At 49.4% G+C, this 20,336-nt stretch overlaps 1 protein-coding gene across 3 annotated transcripts; it reads left to right on the top strand.

Annotated features, from left to right (window-relative positions):
• The first annotated feature begins 128 nt into the window (after positions 1-128).
• ZCCHC17 (zinc finger CCHC-type containing 17) lies at positions 129-18,105 on the top strand. 3 transcript variants are annotated; one of them, XM_072884904.1, is made up of 8 exons: positions 129-376; positions 539-689; positions 1,101-1,158; positions 2,627-2,727; positions 4,389-4,480; positions 5,268-5,368; positions 6,992-7,140; positions 17,276-18,105. In XM_072884904.1, exons 2-8 carry the CDS (start codon positions 648-650, stop codon positions 17,453-17,455), a joined length of 723 nt encoding a protein of 240 aa, XP_072741005.1. In that variant the 5' UTR covers positions 129-376; positions 539-647; the 3' UTR covers positions 17,456-18,105. The 3 variants fall into 3 exon arrangements, with proteins under 3 accessions (XP_072741005.1, XP_072741004.1, XP_072741006.1); XM_072884903.1 differs by having other exon boundaries at positions 129-433; XM_072884905.1 differs by lacking the exon at positions 17,276-18,105 and adding an exon at positions 5,508-5,573 and having other exon boundaries at positions 129-433; positions 6,992-7,123.
• Positions 18,106-20,336: the final 2,231 nt, after the last annotated feature.

Genomic DNA, 20,336 nt, shown 5'->3' with positions numbered 1-20,336 from the left:
CGCGGATTGGCCGCTGCTGCCGGAGGGCGGGCATCGCCTAACACGAATAACTCTGACTGGCTGGAAGCTGCCGCCCGCTATCATAGCGCGCGGCGATTGGCGGAGTGAAGAGGTGCCGCGAGGTGAGGGGGGGGTGGTGGGAGCAAAATGGCGGCGGCCGGAGGGGCCGAGTGATGGCGGCCGTTGGGTGGTGCCGCGCCGGGCGCTGAGGGGCCCCGGCTTCCCCGCGGCCGCCGGGCAGGGGCCGCCCTGTCTCACCGCGCCCGTCCAGGCCGGGCCCCGCCGTCGCCTCCGGCTCGGGTCCAGCCCGGGTCCAGCCCAGCCGCCCCCCGCAGCCTCGGCCTCCCGGGCCGGCGTGAGCCGCTTCACCCCCGCGGTGCGAGGGCAGAGACCGTCGGGGCGCGCCGGGATCGGCACCGCCGGGCGCTCGGGGGTCGGTGCCGGGCTGTAGCCCAAGTCAAGGCGAAGTGGTCTCTGTTGCCTGCTGACGGGCCCGTCCGGAGGTGGCTCCACGCGTTAATTAACGGTTTCTTTTCAGGGCATCTCTCCGCACTCGGGCGGTGACTCTGCAGGAGCCCGGGGTGGATTCGGCGGGCGTTGGCGGGACCGTCGAGCGCCTCTGGCCCGCACCCCGCGGGGCCTGCGCGATGGAGGTGCTGCCCGAGCTCTACGCCATCTTCCAGGGAGAGGTGGGCGCAGTGCTGCCTGCGGCGCGGCCCCGGGGGACGCCGCGGCCCCGGGCCTGCTCTCTGCCTCCTGATTTTGTTGGTTTAGTCACTGCTGAGTTCAGTGGCAGTTTGGGTGGCTGACAGTTCTGTTCTGCATGTATACACACCTATGTTTCTGTGTGTTTACGTGCATACATATAGATTATATGCATGTACATGTAAGATGCTTATCTGAGTAACACAGGAGTGGTTGGCTGGCCACAGCTGCTCGGGAGTTAGCCAGCGTTGCAGTGTCTAACCTGCCTTGAAATCTAAAGCTGAGGGAAAGCAGGAGAACCGTGTAGACTTTTTGTGCCGATTCTAACCTGTGGTTTGCGGGCAGGTGTTTTGTGAAGGGCTTTGAGTTAGGCGTTGTGTTGATTTTCTTCACAGGTTGCTACAGTGACAGAATATGGGGCATTTATAAAAATTCCAGGCTGCAGGAAACAAGGTTTGTTTCTCTTGTTTTGTTCAGATATAGTTTCATGTTGGCATGCTCGAGCCAAGCAGTCGTCCTCAGAATTAAAGGCTTGCTAGCTTTTAGAAGAAGCTCAGAAAAGGTTTTTTTTTTTTCATAAATTAGAAAGAAATTGAGGTTCTCAGAAAGTATTTAGAATATGATGGTATGTTTGTGTAAATGCCAAAAAGACTCAGAGAGCTCTTTGGTAACTTCAGGATATTTTAGAGAATCATTTTAAGGTATTGGACAAACTATAGAAACTTTCTACAATTAGATAGTTTGCCCAACTTATTTCTTTTATGGCCAACATAAATAAGTTAAATAAAAAAAGACTGAAATGAAGCTCAAGTAAAAAATAAATCAGAAAAGCTGACTTCAAGCTCCATCTGCGTTTGTGGGGAAACTTGCAAAGTCAAACAAAATCATTTTACAAAAGAAGCAGCTTACGGTGGATGTTCTGTCAGGTGCTGGTAGGCCCACAAATAACCCCTTCTCCGCTCCCCTCCTGAAGTGCCCAGTCACTGCAGAGCCAGTTCTAATAAACGTTTTTGGACAGAAGCGTGGCTGCTTGGGGGAAGTTGCTTTGAGACGCAAACGGGCCCTGAAATACGAGCTTGAACAGCAAGGTGTGTTTCCATGTTTATCCTCCCTTGTATAGCCCTGTAGCCCCCATGTCATTCGTGCAAATTAAAAACAGTTTAGGGGCTGTGTGACCTTGCAAGCGCAGGAGATCAGGGCAGCCATGGCGTCTCACGCTTCTGACTTTGCCAGCTAAGTATTGTGTTGCTGATGCGTGAAATGGGCTCTTTATCCTCCGGTGCTTGGGGTGGCCTCGGAGGACAGGCAGGAAGGGAGAGGTGTTAGTGCCTGCTACAGTTTTCCGTATGGGTGCCTGATATTTTGAGTACAAAGGCATTGCTTTGGGGGCCTGCTTCTCTGAGTTAATTTGGAGCCGATTTGATCAGCTTTTATATGTTTGATTGATGCAGCTAGTTGATTCTCACCTGCCTAATGTACTGGAGGAAAGAAATGGTTAGTTTTGCTTAGGGCAACGGCTGAAGATGCTCCCTGTCTCCCAGAGCAGTGGTCTCCAAATGGTTTTGACTGTGCACCCCCGGTGCACGAGCAGTTAAAATCAGTTAAAAAATTTTTGAGCACACCCCCCCCGATATATGTATATGTATTTATAAATTACATACACGTACTGCTGTACTAATGTTATGTGCATTATAAAACATACTCAAAAATAGAAATTAAAAAAGGGTGAAATAAACATGAAATAAGCACTATTAATTTTTTAAAATTTTATTTATTAATGGTACAAAAATATTTGCTTCCCACACCCCAAAGGATTGTATCACATCCACCCCACTTTGGAGACTGCTAGAGGGCAAAACTGAGATTCAGTGGAGACTTGTCTTTATTTTTTCCCTTTCTTCTCTTCCAAAACCACGACCAGGCCTTGTCCATAAGACTCACATGTCCTCCTGCCGCGTGGATAAACCCTCAGAGATAGTAGATGTTGGAGACAAAGTATGGGTGAAACTTATCGGAAAAGAGGTAACATTAATTCTTGCTTCTTTAGTGCTGTGTAGATAAAGTATACTGCCAAAACACTGAGAACGTCGGCGCACAGAGGCTGTGTGTTCCTGTCGCTTTGTCGGGTTTGACGGGCTCTGTTGTACAGACAGGTGAATTCTCTTTACCTCCAGATGTGATTTTGGGCACATCGCTTCTGTGACTTGCAACAATGCAGTTCAGAAAAAGGGGCTTCATAAAAGTTTTTGGCTTAAAAGCAACAAAACGCTTCCCTTTCTTCCCCTGCGCACCCCTTTGCAGCTTGTATCACCTGAACTGTGTGATTTGGTGGCTAAATGAGCAATTTGAGAGGATCCCAAGATAAGAGCCGATCCAAACGCAGTTCATTAACTGTTTTGAGAGGTGGGCGTGTTCTTGGAAGAAGCTGAGATTTTTGTTTTCAAGAAAGTATCAGTGGCAGTGAATTATGCCCAAGAGAAAATACAGAGGCTTTTTGTCTGTTTTGAGCATGTTACCTTTTTCCCCCCTACAATCTACACTGCTTTTTCTTCTGCAGAAGATGTGACAATAGGTATATCATCTGTATTTAAAGATTACTTAGAACAAAAACTAAAGACTCTTGCTTTGGTGAGCCATGGAAATAAAGCAAGCTGACTGTATTTTGTTGGGATCAGGGTGGAAGCATTCAGTTCAGAGTGGCACAGGATTTGGCCATAAATGCTTTGCATTTTTTTTGAAAGAAGATAATCAGGTTGATGTACAAAACAAGGACTTAATTTTGCGTGAGATAAGGGAAACGCGTTGAGAAACTTAGACTTACTTACACAGTATAGAAAAACTATATGAAAGAATTTACAGCTTCTTTTTAGCCATCTGTGGTGTGCTTTTTTAAAATTTTGTTTGTATAAATTTTTATTAAGCCACTGTTTTCTTTATCTGGAACACAGTTGTTGGATTCCTGGCTTCTTTGCTGTAGAGGCCAGGGGCAGCAGCGTGTTGGAGAGGTGGACAGCAGAAGAGTTCATTGTTAGATTGCCTGCAAATAACTGCCTAGATGTCATAAAGAAAACAGAAATACCTTCAATAGCAGCATGGGTGAAAATGTAGAGAGTTGTAAGAAAGGCTTGAAAAAACAGTAAACATACAACTTTTGGTCTTGCTTCTAAAGCGATAATGTGGCAATCAAGGACTTAGTAGGATTCAGAAAAGAGTAAGCTCCTAATAGAGACACTTAAAACATTTTTAGTCTCTTAAGAGGATCGAAATGGGAAAAAGGATATAAAGTTTTATTTTTCAGGATACAAGTCGGCCAAAGTACTGGTCCAGGGGAACTGCCTTGGTGGTGGATGATTTGAGAATTATAGCAAAGCTTCTAAACATGCGCTTTCTTCTACAGCTCTTGGGTTTGGTCAGATTGAAAGCAGAATGTTAATCTGAACGGACCTATAGTTTGGTCTTGTCTTGTAACTGAGATAGCTGCTGAACAGAAGCTGTTTTATTAGCTAGAATGTTCTAAATGCAGCTACAAAATAACGGAACAAGAGCACTTTCATGTAGTATCCTTTGTGGTGCTGCTTTTCGCTAACCAACAATTTCCTTCCTTCTCTGTAGGCCTGCAGACACAGTGTATTAATTGTCATCGTTGTTATTTACTCTTCTCATTCCGTATCTTCCTCTTTCAGATGAAAGATGACAAACTGAAACTCTCCCTCTCCATGAAGGTTGTTAACCAAGGCACGGGAAAAGACCTCGACCCAAACAATGTTTCTCTTGAGTAGGTAAATCTACTGAGCAGAATATAACAGATCAGGCAGGTTGCTACTGCCTGCTTTTCCCTGCCTTTCATTCCTGGCTTTCCTGCCGTACTTATTCTCTGGGTCACTCCTCCTTTGGAGGGTGAGAGGGGCTCTTCCTGAGTATGTATAGGATCTGTATATGCACTATAGCGATGCACTGGCTGTCTGGAGGGCTGGCTGAAGGCACTCCCTTGGTTATGCTGCCTAGAGGTAGGCAGGAGCTGGAGGAGGCTGCAGTGAGTTCCAGCCCTTCACACCACAGGATTTTCATTCCTGCGTTGTGATGGCTGTGTGCTTGTACTGGAAGGACTGTTCATTCCAGCTGGGGATTGGTCTCGCTTTCACATACTATGAAATCAAATCTTAACTGCTTGGATGTTTCAGAGCTTCCTTGTCTACCTTTTTTTGTGACGTCTCTTGCAGGTCAAATGAAATTGCTTTATTTTCATACTGCACGTGTGTGTGTATATTCACATACGTAATACAGATGCTAGTATAAAGGATGTCACTGCAGCTCCCCACGTTTGTCTGCTTTGTGTAGAGAGTGCTCAGTTAATCTCAAAAGTAGATGATGACAGGTAATACGCTGTTAACAATGTGGTTTATTCTAATGAGCAGTTGGTCAGCTCCGTTCTTTGGTTTAGCTGATTAAGTGGTGCTTTTAGAGCAACATTTGAAAAAACTTGTCTTTAGATTGTGTCCATATAAATATACAGGGTTAAAGATGAGAGTAGATTGAAAATGGAACTGTCCGTCTCTTGCCAGTCAGGACGAGAGGAAAAAACGCACGTTCAGAGACTACACGAGTCAGAAGATCACACTTGAAGCTGTCTTGAACACTGTGTGCAAGAAATGCGGTTGCAAAGGTATGTTTATGCAGGGCTGTCTTGTTCTTTCGATGTAGCCTTGTTCTAACCAGGTAGTGACCTGTAGATAGGATTGTATCGACATCTGTCTTGTGGTTGTGTATAAGGACTGAATTTTGCTTCCACGTGTCTCTTTTAGAGGAGAACTACATTTTCTATCACTTGTTATGAAAAGGAAAGACTTGGCTGAACTCCTTTTGTAAAGGTTTGTTTCTTAAAATTGCATCCCTTTGAGCTTCCTGTGAAGAACCTTTCTGCTGAGTACAGGTTCAGCACAGGTTCCCTTCTTGCAGTATTTGTGTTAATGGGTCTCATAGCTGAGGTCTCATTCCAGTTTTGCATTTTAAGAAATAAACGTATCATTTGCCTTCACCAGATCATTTCATTATGAAGAACGATCAGTGGAAATTACTGATCAGTTGTTGGGAACACAGTGTTAGCTGGTGAGCAGTGGCTTGGAGCTGAAAACAAGTGTTTGGGTTTTTTTGACCTGGTGAAATCTTTGTGTTTTGCCTCGTTCAGCAATAGGAAGTTGGCTTATGTGATGCCTTTTCAGTAGCTTTCTGCAGGTTGCTGAGTTTTTTGTACATGGAGTTTTTGCTGCACCCTACTTGTCGTATGTTCACAGAATCACAGAATCGTATAGGTTGGAAAAGACCTTTAAAATCATTGAGTCCAACTGTAAACCTAACACTACCAAGACCACCACTACACCATGTCCCTAAGCACCTCATCCAAACGTCTTTTAAATACTTCCAGGGATGGCGACTCCACCACTTCCCTGGGCAGCCTGTTCCAATGCTGGACAACCCTTTCGGTGAAATAAAATTTCCTAATATCCAGTCTAAACCTCCCCTGGCGCAACTTGAGGCCATTTCCTCTCGTCCTATCACTTGTTACCTGGGAGAAGAGACCGACCCCCACGTCGCTACAACCTCCTTTCAGGCAGTTGTAGGGAGCAATATAAAAAGTGTTATTTAGCCATAGAGTAAATAGTTAAGCTGGAGTTCACGCTATTCTGGAGAAGGTTAGTAATGAATATGGTTCTCTGTAGTGGTAGATAACTATCTTTAGAATACCATTTTAAAGAACCCCCAAAACTTTAAACTGGATTCAGCGTGTTTCCAGTCTGCTTTTTAATGATGATGTCTACTCGTAACAGGCAGGCAGATGTTATCTCTCTGCAGTTCCCACTACAACTGTTAGTAGGTCAACTTTGATGTCTCCAGAGCAGAAAGGGTAGAACCAGAAGGAGCTGATTTCCTCTGTGTGTGGCTTTGGGGTCTCATTTGCCAGGTGCCTGTCGCACCAATTTACTCCCCTTGCCATACGCTTTTCCATGCTGCTTAAGCCCCCGCACAGACATGTTTCTATCAATTTCCCTGTTCAGACAAGAGTGTCTCAGTTTTTGCCTGACTAATCTTTCCAGAATGACCTGGGTTGCGCTTACTCCCCTGGCTTGTCTAATTGGGGCATGTTAAACTAGCTGAAAAATGTACAGTGTAGATTCTCTTATTGTGACTAATAATAAAAAGATCATTGGCGGCACTTCAGGTGTCTGAAATGCAGTTGTTTAAAAAAAAGGGGGGGGCGTGGATTGCTCCTTCAAACACTATTTTACAGGTCATTTTGCCAAGGAGTGTTTCGTGCAGCCTGGAGGTACCAAATATAGCCTCATTCCTGAAGAGGATGAAGAGGATGTGGCAGCAGCAGGATATGAAAGAGATAAAAAGACCAGCCTGGCTGACGATTCTTCAAAAAAAAGGAAAAAGGTATGAGGTGTCCTACTGCTGGCCTGGAAAAGTGAGCCAGTGAAATTGTTCTGTATAGTTATATCTCTGATTTACTACAGCAACGTGGCTATGAGTAGCCAGTTCTGGGCTGAGAAGGTGGCTCAGTTTTGTGCAGATTCTGTAGCAAAACAGGAATCTGCTCTGCAGACTTTTTAGCAATTCTTATACTTTCTCCCTTTATTCTTGTTAAACTGTCTTTAAGATGGTTTTGTGCTGTAATGCACAGTCCTCAAAAGAGATTTCTTACAGTCAGAAAAGAATTTTTTTTTTCTTGGTCTTTGTGAGGCTCTATAGAAATTGCTTCAGTTTCCTGAATTTCTGTGTTTCTTGCCAATAACCCTGTTTCCCCTCCCTTCTCTTGCCCTAACGCCTTTCTTTAAGCTGAACTAAATGCCCTGCTGCCTTGCTTCAGCGGGTATCCTGACCCAGCCAGTGCGATGTGAACTAGGCTTATCTGAACAGGCGAGGGGAAAATTGCTGGTTGTATTTGCACAGGGAGCATACTCCATTTCCAGGCTCTAAAGCAATTTTTGTCTAGGTGGAAATGTCAAGAGGTAAGAGACCTTTTACTCCAGGGTTTGAACTCTGGCTTCAGAGCGTGCTGGTATAAAATGTAGGGGAGACCTGAATCCAAACCAGGTGGTCAGTCTGTTTATACAGCAATTCCAATTGTAGACTTTGGTAAATAAACTGTTTAATCAGCCCCTTCACAGCTGGCATCCAACTTTTAATTACATTTCCAAAGCCCCATTTTTTTTTTCTTTTTTTTTTTCTTTCTCTTTCCAGCTCTGTGGCCTGTCTGTATCCCTGGAGAGGGGCAACAGGCAGAAAAGGTGGTGGATTTTGTTTTTACAGGAGAGGGACAAGGACGGTGTTAGCAATTGCATAGTAAGAACTAACTTCTGAGGGCTTAGTTCTCCCAGGCTCACTCTGGAGTTAAACCAGTACTGGTGCTAGTAGGAGAGACTGCAGATGCTGTCAATGGGGAACGGAGGAGTCTGTTTTGATGGCAACACTCAGACCAGTCCAGAGTGACTGACACTGGTAGCCAAAGTCTCTCTTCTAGTCACGTTTTTCACTGGTATTGTGGCGTCCGGCACTTTGGTACACTCTTATTTGAGAGAGGAGTAGCTGGGGCTGTTTGTGGGATTGTAGGCGGTGACTGCACCAGGATAGAAGAGCCAGGTGTGTCGTGAATTCGCTTGTCAGCCCCTGCCCCGTGGCATACCTGTTTCTGCCCTACAGTCAGTACAAAACAAAGTTAGCATTAATTTGATGGCTAACTTGCAGTTCTTGTTTGCTCAGTAGTGCTCTGGATCGCTGATCCACTAGCGGGAACAGGATCTCTCTTGACTGTAGATCCTGTTGCCTGGTTCCATCCTGAGATGTGCTTTGCTTTCCCACTACGTAGGCTCTTATTCAAGAATGTCTTGGACTTGTCTGTGGAGTGTCATTATGCTGCGATAGAAAATACCTTTCTATTCTGATCTCAGAAGCACGTGATTGAACCGAGTCTTCTCTCACATCCCAGGCTAACTGCGACTCAGACCTTTGCGGACTCCAGATGTTGGGCTTCTCTCTTGCCGTGGAGCGGTGTGAGAGCAGGCCATCAGTAATACCTCAGCAGGGCTGGCTTCTCCTGCCTTGGGTTCTCTTCCCTCTAGCAGTGATGATGGTTTGTCTGGTAAAGACTTGTGTAACTGCTATTTAAATGCTATTGGGGAAAAATTACACTAAGAGGTGCACAAATAGCTCGTTATCCTATCAGTGCCCATCCACCGGGGTGGGGAATCCCTGTGGAGTCTTGCCCTACTGAGACTACAGGATATGTGTGTCACTGTCCTGAACTTGTTACTAATATTTTTGGGGTCTGTGGATTAACAGTCTTCCTTTAAATCTTGCTTGTTCCTTTGATCTTCCTCCCTTCTCAAGGAGGAGATCAAAAGTTTTCAGATGTTTTCCGGTGCTTGAAAATAAAACTTTGAGCTTTTTGGAGGCAGGATATGGGATCCTCGAAATGAATAGCTCCCTTGTTGTCTCAAGTGCCTGCTGTGATCTTGTCTGGGAGCCACCATGTGCTTCCCTGCTTGCCTGGAGCCCCAGGGGGATTTGCACAAAGTAGAAATAGCTCAGTCTACCTACTAACAGTTGCCTTGCTGACCCCATCCCATCTGATGTTTGTAACATAAATGTAGAGCTTATATTTTTAAATGAGTAGATAGGGAACTGCTGTCCGTTTAGTGTCATAGTGTCCGTTTAGTGTTGTAGCAATGGTATTAACATTTTTGGTTGTTCATGATCAACATTTTCTGTTTCCTTGATCTGATGCTTCCTTGCAGTCCCTGGGTGCTCTTCACTCCCCAGAGACTCCTTTCCTTACAGATACGCCAGGGTCCTCGCTCCCTTTTTTTCTCGGCTTGCCTTCCCAGTGGTTCCTCAGTTACTCACTTTCCTCCTGCCTGAGCCGCACAGCATTTACAGGAGTGAGAGACTGCTGGAGGCTTCAGGTCTCTGCACTGGCCCAGGCTTCTGGTGTGACCGAGGGCACAAGTCTTTCTAGTGACAGATCACCCTGTTAGTACTCTGCACGAGAGCACTGTCCTGCCTCCCGTAATCCCTGAGAAAATAGGCGACTTGAGGGAGAAGTGGAGATGCCGCTGTCGCAGCGCTGTGCGGAAGTACCGGAGATCATCCGAGGAGTCGCTGACAGCTGCGCGGGCACGTGGCTGCGTCCCTTTCGCTTTTACTCTTTGGGTCGCAGGGTGACGGAGCTCCTATGGGAACGCGGCAGCGTGCCTGTGCTGAGCTTACGTGGGAGGGAGGCGTGCATGCTGAGAAGAAATGAACCCTTCTCTTTCTTCTCTCCTGTCTGTCTTTCAAGAAAAGGTCTGCTATTTTGACACTAGGAGTAACTCGTTTAATTTGAGTTCTACAAAAGTGTCCCATCTTCTGCTCAGATACATTGATTAACTTACTTATGCCTGAGGTAGTTTTGTGACAGTCATTGGAATTGCATAGAAAATGTGACCTGTGATGGCTTTGTGGCAGACTTTGCTGCTCTTTCTCCCACCATGTAAAAAATTTCCAGGCAATCTGCTTGCAGATGTTGTCTCTTCATGTGAAAAACACACCTTCTTAATCGTTGTTTGTTCAGTGACCTGTAGTTCATCAAGCCTTAGTCCATCCTCGCTTGTAGCTGGTACTTGTTTTACTAGTTCTTAAGTGGCATTAGCTTAGGGCACAGCTCTTCACACGCTGTGCTGTTCTCTTATTGTCCTTGTCTGTGCTTTTGCTGTATTTATTTAATGACCATAGACTGGATTCTTCTCATCAGATTAATTCTGACAGGTCCTCAAACAAGGGATGTGGTAATACCTTTAGATTTACGTAATGAATCTTGTTTGGAATTAAACTGGGTGGTGGAATTTCACTTCTTTCTTTTTTCTTTTTAAGAATTAAAAAAACCCTAGAAGGAATACTGGCACCTCTCTGGAGATGCAGAAGGACATATATCTGGAATTCCATTCTAATTTTTCACAAGTACGGACATAAAGTCTCTGAATGAGACCATAACTCCACAAAAGGGTCTGGCGAAAAATATTTAAACTTCTTGAAGAGTTCTGGACATTCCCCTCTTATCTCAAAAATCAAATACCTTTAGAAGAAATGAACTCTTGTAACATTCTTAAAGCATAGCCCCGAGCAACTTTCCTTACAAAGGACAGGAGGGAGCCTGGTGTGCTAATGTGGTCCGCTCTTAGTCCCAGCTTTTTAAAAATAAGTAGAGCAGTAGGAGAACCAGCACTGTCAGGCTGTAGCCCAGCCTATTGCTCTTCTGCATGCCAGCTCCCAACACGGGTTGTGTAGACGAGAGATTTTGAAGCAAGTTTGTTCTGTTCTGGTAGAATTGTGATCGTTACATAAATTGGACAGGATGTGCAAGGAATCGTAATGTGCAGGCACTCATACTTGTTGGCCCTCTGCATCTTTACACTGAGAGTCTGCTTGGGCAAAATCCACTCAGAATGTTGACACAAACGCAGTGTTTGCAGTTCTGGGGGAGTGCCTGGGTGTGCCCGAGAGCGGAGTTAAGTTTCATCCATCAGCACCCAGCAGTTCTGGAGACCAGTTTGAAGCTCTGGGTGCGACAGGGCTTTGCTGCTGTTGCTGGAGGCAGAAATGTGGCTTTTGCTTTGGCACTGCCCTCTCCATACATAAATTGGAGAAATGCTCCCGCTCATGCAACGGTGAGTGCACTGGTAGCCAGCGGAGTGCTTGTCTCCCAGTACTGGGATGCTGGAGTTTAAAGAAATCTGTGGTCTAATAGAAGGATGCTGCTTGTGCAGAATGGTTTCACAGCGGCACTGCCTTGTGCTACAGAAAATGTTAAGCTCTTCTGTCGCTGGCTTACTCCCTGCTTTATTTGCAGTCCAGCGTGTGCTTATATTGTGGTGCTCGCGTTACTGCACTGGAAGTACTTTTTCTGCGTTGTGAGCGGTTTTGCTGTTAGAAGTCCCCCCAAAATGGGAAACTGAGGTGTTTTTGGGTGGTGGGTGTTTTTCTTTTTTTCCAGCCAGCACAATGTCCACATGTGTACTTTTATTTCCTCTGTAATCCTGAAGGGACTGGCGTGACATCCTGTCCTGTCTTCAGCCTTCACATGCTGAGAAAGTTTCCCAAGCTCTGGAATGAAATTCTGTTAGTTGTTAAGGTCTTGTCAAACTTTCTCACCATGTGCACAGGCTGGAAAAGCTTGAGAAAATTCTCCTTGCTGCATCCCTTTCTCCAGAAGATTTAACTCTTAACAGTCTTTAGAAGAGGAGGATGGTAATGATTTGCTTCTGCCCTTTGTCTGTGGGTAGGGGACTTTGTAGTGAGTCTGGTATTGTCCCACAGAAAAATTTAGACTGTCAAATTTTGGGTGACATCAATGATCATAGTGTATTGTGGAGCTACAAAAAACTGGTACCTGCCAAGGGTCTGCTAGGTGTGGAGTGAACTCAGTCCTCTGCTCTCTTCCCTGGAGTCCCCGAGGACTCTTTGCTTGATGTTCAGCTCCAAGCCATGCGTTGTGTTTGCTCTTCCACCTCCCTAAAAGAGTTGTTCTGTTTCACATTGAATAAGCTACTAGCTCCCTTCCTTTGTTGTCCCTAATTGATAGCCTGTATCTGGTGCTACGACACACAATCCATGCTAAATTGATGTCTTTATCTGGGCCTTTTGTGTTGCCACTCTTACGGGAGAATATGTTGTTGTTAAGTGAAATGTAGACAGACTCGGCTTGTCTTCCCGTAAGCCAGTATATTAATCTTCATACCGAAACTGCACTTGTCTGGAAGTGGCTGAGGCTAATGGAAGAAATGGCTTGTGGGGAGGAGGGGGGAACCCAGCCTTCTCTGTGCTCTGCATTGGGACACTTCTTTTTCCCCCAAGCAATTTTAAGACAATTTGCCCTTCAGAGGAAGATTGTGGGTGGCACTGGAGGGCTACCAGCAACCCTGTGCCCTCGCTGTTAACACATACCTAAATACAGCCTGGGCTTGGCTTTAACATGCTTGCCTGCCTTGGTGAGCTACCTGAGCACCTCCAAGCCTACACCAGACGATGCAGAGTCAGGATGTAAAAGTCAGTTACTGCAGTGCATTTTTTTTTTCCCCCTCTTTGCCTCATTTTTCATGCTGTGCTTAGCAGCTGCTTCTGGCTTTTGGTTCGAACTGATGAGCGCTGGTTTCTTAGCTTGGAGTCCTCTGGGTGAACGTGCACATGCTGCCGTGTCTTGGGCTTCCTTCTGTGAAGCGAGTTTTCTTTATGTGGATGCTTTCCAATCCATTTCCAGCCAGGGCTATTCTTTTCCCTGGGGTGGTGTGGGTGTGTAACAGGCCTAAGGCAGCACCTGTGGGCACCCGAGGGAGGAGGGAGTATCTCACGCCGGACCCACAAAACCGGTGTCAGTGCTGGGTTCAGACCTTCAGCCCCCATGGCTGGCCCTGTGCTGCGCCTGGTTGTGTTGAAGCAGGTGGAAATACTTGCCCACACCAATCATTCTGATTTTGTACAGGTATCTAATGTATATCTGTGGCTGGTAGCCGCTATTCCCTTCATCTAATCATGCGTTCGTTTTCTCTCCCTTGGCTTAGCTTCTAGGGTGGCTGTGGATGTCCGCAGCAGCTGGCCAAGGAGGGCGATCTCCCCGAGGACTTGTCTTGCTGTAGTCCTGTGACTGGCATAATCGTGCCCTTGGGCTTGCTGCTGCTTTCTGCTTCCTTGTGAAATGAGTGCATGGCACTAACGGCCCTGCCAAGGCAGGGGTGACTTACAGCAAACCTCTCCCAGTAAATCTCTCTGCAAGCCCAAGCATGGCCTTGAGGTCATTGGGGACACTCTTGGCAAAGAAAATAAAGTAGAGCTGTTGGCTTGGGGGCTCCAGGCTTCTCCTGTTACACTCCCTTCTGTAGTGGAATGTAAAACACGGTTGTGTGTTATGTTTGCGACTGTCATTTGACTGCTGTCCATCTCCCATGGTGCTGCTCCCCAAAGCCTGTGCACAGCCGCGCTCTGAACAAGCCATCATTCAACCTCTTTAAATTAGATGTGGCGGTGGGGGGAAACATGGCTTTTTGTCTGGCTTAGCAAGACTCCTTTTCTTGGGCTAGTGATGCCTTTAAGTGAATGCCCTGGGCTTTTCCCACCTGTTGGTGCAGGCTCAGCAGACTCGTTACCACTGCTGCCAGAGCTCAGCCCTCCAGAGGTGGTGGTCAGCAGGGGAGTGCCATGGCCATGGCTCCTTGCTCACGCTCTGCTTTGAGAGCTCACTGTGACCCCAGCTGCAATGCTGCTGTGCCATCTCAACTGCGGGGCATGTTTTTACAAACCCAGGAGGACACCAGTCTACAGGAGATTGTGGTGGGCTGACCCTGGCTGGATGCCAGGTGCCCACCAAAGCCGCTCTGTCACTCCCCTCCTCAGCTGGACAGCGGAGAGAAAATATAACGAAAGGCTTGTGGGTTGAGATAAGGACAGGGAGAGATCACTCAGCAATTACTGTCACAGGCAAAATAGACTTGACTTAGGGAAATTAGTTTAATTTGTTACCGATCAAATCAGAGTAAGGGAATGAGAAAATAAAAACTAAATCTTAAAAACACCTTCCCCCCACCCCTCCCTTCTTCCTGGGCTCAACTTCACTCCTGATTTCTCTCCCTCCTCCCCCCCAGCAGCACAGGGGGACAGGGAATGGGGGTTGTGGTCAGCTCATCACACGTTGTCTCTGCCGCTCCTTCCTCCTCAGGGGAGGACTCCTCACACTCCTCCCCTGCTCCAGCGTGGGGTCCCTCCCATGGGAGACGGTCCTCCACGAACTTCTCCAACGTGAGTCCTTCCCACAGGCTGCAGTTCTTCACGAACTGCTCCAGCGTGGGTCCCCCATGGGGTCACAAGCCCTGCCAGCAAACCTGCTCCAGCCTGGGCTCCTCTCGCCACAGGTCCTGCCAGGAGCCTGCTCCAGCGTGGGCTTCCCACAGGGTCACCGCCTCCTTTGGGCATCTACCTGCTCTGGCGTGGGGTTCTCCACGGGCTGCAGTGGAGATCTGCTCCACCGTGGACCTCCGTGGGCTGCAGGGACAGCCTGCCTCACCATGGTCTGCACCACGGCTGCAGGGGAATCTCTGCTCCGGCACCCGGAGCACCTCCTGCCCTCCTCCTTCACTGACCTTGGTGTCTGCAGAGCTGTTCCTCTCACATATTCTCACTCCTCTCTCCAGCTGCTGCTGCGCAGTTTTTTTTCCCTCTTCTTAAATATGTTATCACAGAGGCACTACTGCTGTTGCTGATGGGCTTGGCCTTGGCCAGCTGCGGGTCCGTCTTAGAGCCGGCTGGCATTGGCTCTGTTGGACACAGGGGAAGCTTCTGGCAGGTCCTCACAGAAGCCACCCCTGTAGCCCCCCGCTACCAGAACCTTGCCATGCAAACCCCGTACAGAGATGCATCCAGTAAAGATAAAGTATGCCCGGGGGAAAGGAGCTGGGCTATGACTAGGGGATAAAACCTCATCTAGTGCAGCTAGCCAGTGTACCCCTGGTGCCTGGCTGCATAGTTAAATCATGGAAGAGAAGAGGATGTTGGATTGCAGCAAGTTTGGGGAAGGCTGTGCCCAGTCTTACGGGTGCACCAGTTTCAGAGCAGTGAGCATGCATGGATCACCCGGGAAGGTGCAGCTCACTTGAGGCAAAAATGCTGGTATATGGCTTAGTGAAAGGAGCAAGCTTTGCGTGCCGGGTGGCTTTCCTCGCTGGTGTTGTCTAAGCCTATCGCAGGCAATTGGGTTGCCTTGCTGGCCCATCTCTGCTTCACAAACCCCTCGTTTGCCTCTTTCCTTGTGTCCTCTTTATGTCCTTGAATAGAATGAAAATTCACGATAGCCGTTTTCACAGGAGGGTCTCTCTGATGTTGATGTGACCATGGATGAGATCAGTGGATCCTCCTTGGAGGCCAGTGTTGCTGGGCTTGGACAGAAAGCTGGAACCCTTACTGATTTAGCAATCTTGAAGTGCTTTATATTAAGCATCTGCAAAATATTAAAATTACTTTTTCTTATGGGCCCTCTCACCTGCATGCTGCTTTCCTTTACTTCCCAGAACCAAGAGTCATTAGAGAAAATACCTCCTCTTTGCAGGACAATAATTTCTTTTTCAAAGTAACTTCCTAACATATACCTGAAAAAACTATCTTCCATCTTGTGCCAAGAGTTGGTCTACGCGATGGTTTTGCGGGTATTCAGAGAATTAGAAAGGTGAATTGTGCTGGGATCAGATTTAGGTGTTTATCTGTGCACAAAAGCTGACCACGCCGGCTGATGCCTTCGGAGCCACTCGTGTTCCTGGCACCGGGACCGCTTGGGTTGGTGCTGGCTGCCCAGCCTGCCTCCAGCGCCGGCCCGCTCTGGCCGGAGGGCGGTGGTTCACCCAGCCATTGGGCTGCCCTGGTGCTCAGCGGACGTGGCTGGCTCCCAAGAGCTGCGGCCAGCGTTTCTCCTCCTGCTCCTTGCTGGAAGGGGGTGAAGCAACGGGCAGAGCGGGGCTAGCAGCTGGGCTGTGCGCGCTGCCAGCACAGGCGGATCAGATCCTCTCCCTCAGTACTGCTTTCGAATTGAATATATACAAATTGCTATACTGCAGCATTAAATGGTCTTTATCTGCTTTGGGATGCTCTGCCCAACGCGACGCCAGGGGAAGGTGTACCGCAGTACGGATCTCAGAGTAATCTCTGCTTGGCGGTTACTGTCAGGTGCCTCAAAATCGAGGGTTTAGATCCCTTCCAAAGTTCCTTACGAGCTTTATTCCAGCACCAGGTGTTCTTATTCTGCATCTAAATGTCAGATCTTGAGCTCTGCATAGCTGTTGCTTCAGGGCTTCGCAGCAACGCAGCCCGGGGGGCTCAGCGCTGCCCCTGGACTCTGCCTGCGTGCGGGGGGAGAGGGCGGGGAGCTGCAGGGGCAGGAGGGTGTGCAATCTGTTTTGAGATTGTGCAAAGAGTTGCTGCTTGCAAAAGGGCGCTTTCCTCATCCCGGCTCCCCTCCAGGGATGGCTGCAAGAAACTGACTGGCATTTCTTGGGCTTCCCTGCAAGAAGGACGTGTTGTCGTTAATGCTCATTTCCTGGCAGTCTGTGGGCTGATGATGGTGCGGGGAAGCAGGGACGGCGCTCACGTCCAGCTGGCTATTTTAGAAACCCATTTCGTTGGCAAAAAGGCTTCATCCTGCTGACCTCTGGTAATAAAGAATAGCCATAAATAATGGAGCAAGCTCTGACTGTGGAGGGAGGGCAAGGACGCTCTTCTTGTGATTTGACTTAACAGTATTCAGGCGTGGATTTACATTCTGATACCCCTCTGCTCCGATAGCTGCCGTACCCTGCCCGGTGCAGCTGTGGACCAACAGCGGTGGTTAAATCCTGCCTCGCTGAGGCAGAAGCTGTGTGCACCTTCCGTGTCGGAACAAGCTCGCCCCTGTCACAGCTTGTAAGGCGCTCGTTCCACAAAGTGTCTCGCTGCCCTGGTGAGCACCAGTGACAGTTTTCCCACATGCAAGGCTTTTTATTTATTTTCCTTCATTTGCTAGGAGAAGAAGAAGAAGAAGAAGCACAAGAATAAGCAGTCCTCCGAGTCGGACTCAGACAGCTCAGACTCGGACAGCGATGGAGCTCAGCTGGCCAGCAAGAGGACCAAGCATTCGGGGAAGCCCAGCAAGGCTCAGAAGAAGAAGAAGAAAAAGAAGCATAGGAAGAAGCCCCGGGATTGAGCGGGCAGGCAGGCAGGGGTAGTGGCATTGCGAGTCCCTGGTGCACACCACGAGGAGCGAGCAGAACTGAATCAGCGTGCCCCTCGCTCCAGGGACGAGGAGTTTCCTTCTCCCAAAAGTAACGCCCGGCACGTGGTGTCACAGGTTTGATACAAGTCGTCCGCTGTTACCTTAGGTGCGGGCTGCCATTTTCTCCCACCAGTAGGCACTCCTGCCAAAACTGGCTAATGACGCCCCTTTGTCGGCACCTCTCCCGTCCCGTACCCGTGTTTCGCTGGGTAAGCTGCCGGCGCTCGGCGGCTCCCTGGGCAGTGCGGCCAGCTGCACCGAGCCGCCGTGACATCAGCTCGTGGAGCTGCGCAGCAGTGCTCTCCCTGCCCGTCCCCGCACCGCGCTCGGGGACGGGGGTGGTTGTTGCTGGGCCCTGCGATGGGGCTCCGTCCTCCCAGCCGGTAATGGCGCAGAGCTGCTTGGCTTCGGTCTGCAAACCCTCCCCCAGCCTCACTCATTTTGTCCGCAAACATTGGGAGTGGAAGAGTAAGAAGGAGAATGGGGGAGTGGAGATATTTTAAGTAAACATTAACTGTGGTGTGTTTGCTGCCTTGGTAAGTGATGGAAAATAAATTTCTCCAGTCTCCAGTTGTACTTTATATCCGGGTCTTTTCTTTTATACGCTCCACGCTGCATCTGGGGCAGTGAAAAAATAGGGCTAGCGGTGTGGGAGGAGATGAGACCTGCGCTACAGTGGTTTTTTTGGAAGTCCTGGCTGCTTTCAGAGGTTCCCCAGGGTGGGAAGGGGGTGTGTGATGAGGTGACCCCTTGCAAGAAGCCTGGTGCCTTCTGGTAACGAGCAACTGGAGCATAAATCTTGTAACTGGAGCTGAAGGTCTGGGGGGGAAGGGATGGCAGAGGGCCGGGCTGCCCTGCAGGCTGGGCTGCGGTGGCTGTGGAGGAAGTCTGGGAGGAAGTCTGGGGGAGCAGCTCGTCCCTGTGGGGACAGATGGGCCGGGCGGGGGGAGCCGGCCCACCCCTGGAGTCTCTGGCTCTTCGGGGAGCGGGAGTGGGGCTGGCGAGTGCCCGCTGGTGTGGCAGGAGGAGGACTCGGGGTTGCTGGAGGCCGCCTGCCCCTTCTCCCTGTGCTTTGCCCTTCCCAGTGCTTCTCGCCCCAGTTCCCCACGGCCGAGTTCCCCCCTTTTGGGCTGGTTCCCTTCCCAAACCCAGACACGAAGTGCTCGTGACCTTGATTCCTGGCTCGGCCGCTGCCGGGCGTGCAGCATCAGCTGATGCTTTGGCAGGGAGTGCCTGCCTACGCTGGTGGCGGAAAGATCGTTCTCGCTGGGATGGAGCGTGCCTGGATCCTGGACGATCGATGGCAGAGCTGCATTGGGAGTGAACTAATATCTGCCCAGAAAAACACATTTCTAACCATAACGACCTCTCTTATTACCACAGCTCAGAGAACCAGCTGAGGGCTACTGGGATTGCTGATGGTTTAACCCCCTGTGCTGGTTTTGGCTGGGGTAGAGTTAATTTTCTTCACAGTAGCTGGTACAGGGCTGTTTGGGATTTGTGCTGGAAACAGCGTTGATAACCCAGGGATGTTTTTGTTACAGCTGAGCAGCACTGACACAGAGTCAAGGCCTTTGCTGCCTCTCACCCCACCCCACCAGTGAGGGGGCTGGGGGGGACAAGGGGTTGGGAGGGGACGCGGCCGGGACAGCTGACCCCCACTGCCCAAAGGGCTGTTCCAGACCATACGGCGTCATGCTCAGCGTGTAAAGCTGGGGAAGAAGAAGGAAGGGGGGACGTTCGGAGCGATGGCGTTTGTCTTCCCCAGTCACCGTTACGCGTGATGGAGCCCTGCTGTCCTGGAGACGGCTGAGCACCTGCCTGCCCGTGGGAAGCAGTGAAGGAATTCCTGGCTTTGCTTTGCTTGCGTGCGCGGCTTTTGCTTTCCCTATTAAACTGTCTTTATCTCAACCCTTGAGTTTTCTCACTTTTACTCTTCCGATTCTCTCCCCCATCCCACCGGGGGGAGCGAGCGGCTGGGGGGGCTGAGCTGCCGGCTGGGGTTCAACCACAACAGCCCTTTTTGGCACCCAAACAGGGACTTGAAGGGTTCGAGGTAACGACAGGTTCGGTTGCAATGTGCTAGATCGAATTTATAGCTGTTATTGCTGTTTAGCTATTAATTGGCAGGCTCCTGTGCTTGCCATGGGGCTGGCTTGCCTCACTGTATGTTAGAGCGTAGTGCTTGTCAGTGGCTGCTTTTTGCTCTCGCTGCTTGCCGTGCTGCTGATCACCTCACTCTGCTGTGCCTGGGAACACTGGGATAACGGCAGTGGCCATGCGCCTGTCCGGCAGACGGCCAGGGCATCGCTGCTGTTTCTGTGCTGCCGCACTGGACGGGCTGGAACTCTAGTGTGAACTCGAGTCGAAGGAACTGGGACCTGGGGACGAGTCCGCGTGGGAGCAGGACACCCCGAAGCGTCTGTGGCCGTGGATAAGTCCACGCCAGAGCAGGTACATCTCAAAGCGTCTGTGGCCGTGGTTATGCCTGTGCCGCAGCAGGTATACCTCTGAAGGGATCGTGGCCCAAGGATAAGTCCATGCTGCAGCAGGTACACCTCGAAGCATCAGTGGCTGTGCATGAGGTCATGCTGGAGCACCTGAAAGCGTGTGGCCATGGATAAGCCCACGACAGAGCAGGTACGCCCCTGGAGGGACTGCAGCCAGGGTAAGGCCATGTTGGAGCAGGTTTACTTCTGAAGGGACTGTGGCTGTGAGCAAGGCCATGCTGGAGCAGGTCTGTCTCTGAAGGCATGGTGGCCCATGGAGAAGGCCACGCTGGAGCAGGTGCACCTGAAGGCGACTGTGGCTG

The sequence above is a fragment of the Ciconia boyciana genome, chromosome 21 (assembly GCF_034638445.1).
Source record: "Ciconia boyciana chromosome 21, ASM3463844v1, whole genome shotgun sequence".
In the NCBI taxonomy this organism is placed as follows: domain Eukaryota; kingdom Metazoa; phylum Chordata; class Aves; order Ciconiiformes; family Ciconiidae; genus Ciconia; species Ciconia boyciana.
Note: the sequence above shows the minus strand (reverse complement) of the source record. Positions and strands in the feature narration are given on the sequence as shown.